Source organism: Myodes glareolus, chromosome 18 (genome assembly GCF_982192425.1).
Source record: "Myodes glareolus chromosome 18, mMyoGla1.1, whole genome shotgun sequence".
Classification (NCBI taxonomy): Eukaryota; Metazoa; Chordata; class Mammalia; order Rodentia; family Cricetidae; genus Myodes; species Myodes glareolus.
This window is the reverse complement of record NC_142043.1, coordinates 72,812,992-72,818,719: the sequence shown is the minus strand read 5'-3', so window position 1 is coordinate 72,818,719 and position 5,728 is coordinate 72,812,992. Positions and strand designations below refer to the sequence as shown.

Below are 5,728 nucleotides of genomic sequence, written 5' to 3'. Positions count from 1 at the left end.
GACATGGTGCTCTCTCCTGAGACACAATCTTCTTGACATCAGGCATGCTTTTAATCACAACAGAAGCTTTTCAGTACAATGTAGAGACGAGAAAGAAGATTGTGTGTGTCCCCTGTATGTTGTAAGAAAAGGATGAAGAGAAAGTCTGGAGTAGCTAATCAGAAGCAGAAACTACTTAGTTATCTCTTTAAGTACTGTGATTGGAGGTAGGTGGCACAGTTAATTTGTCAATACTAGACATGTGCAGGGTGAATTAAAGTATATAAAAGAATATTTAATACTCAAAACATTTTCCTGTTCTTTTTATTCTAATTACTTACTGTCTCCTTCTGTTAAGACTTTTATAGTTTATGCAGACTTGAGCATCCACCTCAGAAAATAGCTCTCTATTGCTATCAATCACTTGTTTCCTGGTGAATTAGAATTCATCTGTCACTGTGATGCTCATGTTATATGATACGTTGTAATTTAATCAAGTGATCCCACTCTTTCTTCTGGGTTGACCTAAAGTGTTACTCAGCTGCATAAATGGTCCTTGGTGAGTGAATGTGGTAAAACTGGGAAGTGAGCATCCTAATTATCTTTTCCTGATCAATCTACAGAAATTCTGTGTGCTGTTATAGAACTTTAAATGAGCCATTATTTAATAGTACAATTCTCACTTCCTGACAGTTTCTTAATGTAGACACTGCACTGTTTCAGAAACAGTATCTTACAATGTGTCATAACCTACAAGATCAGACAAGGTACTGAACCCACCAATGAACTTTCCTAACCTTCTGACACCAGAAAAAATGATGTTTTTCACCTGTATCATTCACAAAAGAGAAGACCGTATAGTGAGCTTGACTTGGGGCTCTGGGATGTATAATGTATTATACAAAACCAAGACTGTAAGATATCAAAATCCTCTCATCTCAGGCACCATCTCTTGCATATAGCTAGTTGCCTGAGTGAACCTCAGACCTTACCAGTTCATAGGGCACACATCATAACACTGAAGGCCTGTGTATAAAATAGAGCTGATTATTGGTAGAAAACCACTTAAAATAGCTTAACTAGAAAGATGGGGTAAGATTATATCATGCAGTGTTTACAAGGAACCAATTATTCCAAAATTAAGGTCAAGAAAATATAACAGATGAAAAGCAGATAGGATATTTATACCAGAGTACTCTGACCCTGATTTCTTTCTCAAGAATCTTGATACTCCTTCTGAGTAAATATTTCTCTCTCCACAGAAGGAGATGAAAATATATCATTCTCCTTCCATGTCCTGAAAATTTAATTGATATTCAGGATCACACTTTTTATATGGAGAGCTCATTATACAAATAAAGAAACTACAATAAATGCAGGGTATTTAAGAAAATATTTCAAATTTAAAACATAACTTTTTATGGGTTGGCTTTTTGGATTATTTTCCTTCGCTCAATCACATGTGGACTTTGTCAATACAAAATACATGAGAAATGTAGATATTTGAATTTAATATAGAACACAGGAAAGTTTATAATACTTTTAAGTAAGTTTAAAATACATCACAGCAGAATACTCGGGGTTTTGGCTATTCTTACAAGAGCTGAATTCCCTGAAAGTCCAAGTAATCCCAGACTTCCTGCTTCGTACTCATCAGAACTTTAAGTAAGACCATGTGTTCTCTACCCTTAAGTTTTTAGAACTTCTGCGTGCACAGGTGAATATCTATCTAACAGATACAATAATGCATTATACACATTTATATCCTCTCAGGAAAGAAGATGCAGGCACCATTTCTATATGTGTATGCAGGCTTTAATTAATTTTGCTTTTCCATTATCCACAATATAAAAAATATAATTTAGAGAGCAATTAATGAATAGGAGCAAAGATTATGGATTATGGTGTGAGATTCCCCAAAATACAGTGTAAACAAAGGTAAATATAGTATGGCTGTGTGTAGACATACAACATGTTCATATCCTGTGTAGCTAGTAAGCATTTAGCACCTGACCACTTTAAAAGTGATTTTAGGGAAGTAACCTAGTTCTCACTGAAGCAGTCTCATGGGGGAATACATTTCTTTCTCAGCTCCTTTTAATAAGTGGTCAAATAAAGGAACAGAGTTTAAACAAACAATGTTATCCACATTGTTGTCTATACTAAAATTTTAACTGATGCACAGTCTTCCCAGAGTAAACCCTTGTTCTACCCTATGTGCATCTGTGTGTGTTTCTGCATGGATATACAGGCATACAAGTATATGTGACATGTACGTAGGTACATGTTTTATACGTGCTAATTAACATTGGTAATATAATTATTTAAAATAATTTGGGAAACCTAAAGCCCATATTTGGTTTGTGGATCAACCATGATGTGATCTACTCACATACAACACTGCAAGACCTGGTAATACTTGGTTTATCAAGTGAGTAGAGGGAGGACTATCTCCTATTCTGCTCTTCTTGAAAAAAACATGGTGTATTTAGATTTTTGACAGGAAAAAATACATCAGTGCCACATATATCACACAAAGGAATGGTCATCTCATTTGAAAGGAAAAAATACCAGACCGAGAGATAAATGAGTAGGCTGAATGTGAAATATGTGAGGAACATTAGGTTGAACTCCAGAGGATTTAATGGGAAGTAACAGGGCCGAAAATCTAAGGAGGAAGAGTAAGGTAAACACTGAAACTTCTCATTACGTGAGAATTTACGGATTGGTAAAAATGGCAGATGTAATGATAGAAAAGTGAAGTCCATACACAGCCTCTGTAGTAGGCTGTACTCAGAAAGAAATGAGATGTAATCACCACCACAGTGGTAGATGCTATTTTAGCAGTTTTAATATGAAAAGCATGAAGTATGACTGCTAGGTGGAAGAATTGTGTGATTTCCAGAAAAAAAAAAAAAACGAAGTTATACAGGAACTGAAGAGTTCACCAGACAAACAATGAAATAAGGACACAGCAGCCTCCCAGTGAGAAAGTGAGCAAAGATAAAATGAAATGTATAAATACTACATGTGCAAAATGCAGGCAGTTTGATGGGATTGTAATGTGAGGTCCATTGAGTAAAAGGTCAAAGAGAAATTTCTATCATGCCAGACACGATGACTCACTCTGGAAATCCCACCATTCAAGAGACTGAGGCAGGGAAATTGGGAATTTGATGTCAACCTTAAACACATGCCAAGAACTCATCTCTTTTACTTTTTTCTTTATTTAAATCAATGCCCTAATTCATAGAATCTTATAAATAATATTAAGAAAAGCACAGAAATTTAGTGTGCTAGCAATGATACTCTCACTAAGAAAGTATACTCTATTGGAAGATGTAAACTATAAAAATATAGAAATCGTTGGATGATGCTGGCACACATCTTTAATCCCAGTACTCGGGAGGCAGAGGCAGGTGGATGTCTGTGAGTTTAAAGTCAGCCTAGTCTACAGAGCTAGTTACAGGATAGACTCCAAAGTTACAGAGAAATGCTGTCTCGGAAAAACAAAAAGAAAAAAAAAAGACACAGAAATCAGCCGCCATAATGAGGCTTTCTTAGCAGTGCACACAGTTGTGCATTGAGGAGCTGTGGTGCCCTTTGGTTAACCCTACTTCCCTCTCATGTCTCAACTTATTCATCTTTTCTTAAGAAACATCTCTGCTACTCTCATTAAACCACTCATATGGCAGAGTGTGCCCTGTCTTTAACTCTATGCATTACAGCAATCATTTATTTATTGAAGGGCTATTTGATTTTATTTTACCTTCACAAAAATATGAATCACGTTTGAGGGAATGATATTTTTAAGGCATGCGTCTGAATATTAACAATAGAAATCAGAGACTACTCTGGCCCTAATACACTCTGAGATGGGTTAGAGAGAGGGTATCCATGACAATAGGAAAGCATAGATATGAGTTGGTGTGAGAGCAGATTTTCAGGGTGATATTGATAACTCATCAATAAAAAGCATGCAAAAAGAATTGAGCCACAATTGATGTTTTCCTTTTTTTTTTTTTTTAATTTGGCTGAACTCAAACCCATGGTAAGCTTTGTGCCTCAGCTTCATCGGGGCTGGGAATACAAGGGTAAAGCACCTGTCCTTAGTCCTGGGAAACTCAGTATAATTCTCAGTACACTTTGGAAAATCACCAGATGTGGTAAGCAGAGAAAGGGTTAGATATGAAACTCTGTGAGGATAAATAATTGTTTGCAAATTTTAATTTTATGACTGAAGCTAAACATTCTGTCTCTGACTTAACTGAAGATCATAAGTATTAAACTGAATAATTTTCCCCGTCTGCAAGAATCCTTCTGATGACTTGCTCTTCTCTCTTCCAGGAGATGAGTGTCAACTGCTCCCTGTGGCAGGAGAACAGCTTGTCTGTCAAACGCTTTGCATTTGCCAAGTTCTCTGAGGTCCCTGGAGAGTGCTTCCTCCTGTTCACCCTCATCCTCCTCATGTTCTTGGTATCACTGACAGGCAATGCACTCATAGCCCTTGCCATCTTTACCAGTCCAGCCCTGCACACACCCATGTACTTTTTCCTGGCCAACTTGTCTCTCCTGGAGATTGGCTACACTTGCTCTGTCATACCCAAGATGCTGCAGAGTCTTGTGAGTGAGTCCCGAGGGATCTCTCGGGAGGGTTGTGCCACACAGATGTTTTTCTTCACTTTCTTTGCAATAACTGAGTGCAGTCTACTGGCAGCCATGGCTTTTGACCGCTACATGGCCATATGCTCCCCACTCCACTATGCAGTCCGAATGAGTCGTGGGGTATGTGCCCATTTGGCAATGGTTTCATGGGGAATGGGATGCATAGTAGGGTTGGGACAGACCAATTTTATTTTTTCTTTGGACTTCTGTGGGCCCTGTGAGATAGACCACTTCTTCTGTGACCTTCCACCCCTCCTGGCACTTGCCTGTGGAGACACATCCCAAAACGAGGCTGCCGTCTTTGTGGCGGCAGTCCTCTGCATATCCAGCCCATTTTTACTGATCATTTCCTCCTATGTCAGGATTCTGATTGCAGTGCTGATGATGCCTTCACCCGAGGGACGCCATAAAGCTCTCTCTACCTGTTCCTCACACCTACTCGTAGTCACACTCTTCTATGGCTCAGGATCTATTACCTACTTGAGGCCCAAGGCTAGTCACTCACCAGGAATGGATAAACTCTTGGCCCTCTTCTATACAGTGGTGACATCCATGCTGAACCCCATCATCTATAGTTTACGGAACAAGGAAGTCAAAGAAGCACTGAGGAGAACTCTGGGCTTCAGAAAAGTTCTGAGCAGGAATAGGTAACAGAACCACACAGAATTATTCACTAATAAGCATGCATATAGAACCAGAGTAAACAAACAAACATTGATACAATTTTCTGTCTGACTTATTGGTCTGGGATGTCATTCTGTATGTTGTTAATGAATATCGCTTTTATTGGTTGATGAATAAAGCTGTTTGGGCCTTTGGCAGGGCAGAATATACCTAGGTAGGAAATCCAAACAGGAAAAAAGAAGGTGGAGTCTGGGAGGCACTAAAGGAAAAAAGATGCCAGAGCATTCCCGGTAAGCTATAGTCACATTTACTAATTTTTACAAATTAGTAAAAATTAGTTATTTAATTGTGGGAGCTTGTCAGCAATATGCCTGAGCCATTACCAAAACAATTATAATTAATATTTATCCTCTGAGTATTCGTTCAGGAACAGACAGGCAGGAGAGAAGGTCCAATTACA

General features: G+C 38.3%; 1 protein-coding gene across 2 annotated transcripts; it reads left to right on the top strand.

Annotated features, from left to right (window-relative positions):
• Positions 1–4,329: 4,329 nt before the first annotated feature.
• Positions 4,330–5,295, top strand: LOC148119303 (olfactory receptor 10C1-like). Of its 2 annotated transcripts, XM_087897865.1 has the most exons (2): positions 4,330–4,684; positions 5,090–5,295. In XM_087897865.1, the coding sequence occupies exons 1-2, from the start codon at positions 4,330–4,332 to the stop codon at positions 5,293–5,295; spliced, it is 561 nt and encodes a 186-aa protein (XP_087753991.1). The 2 variants fall into 2 exon arrangements, with proteins under 2 accessions (XP_087753991.1, XP_087753990.1); XM_087897864.1 differs by having other exon boundaries at positions 4,330–5,295.
• The last annotated feature ends 433 nt before the right edge of the window (positions 5,296–5,728 follow it).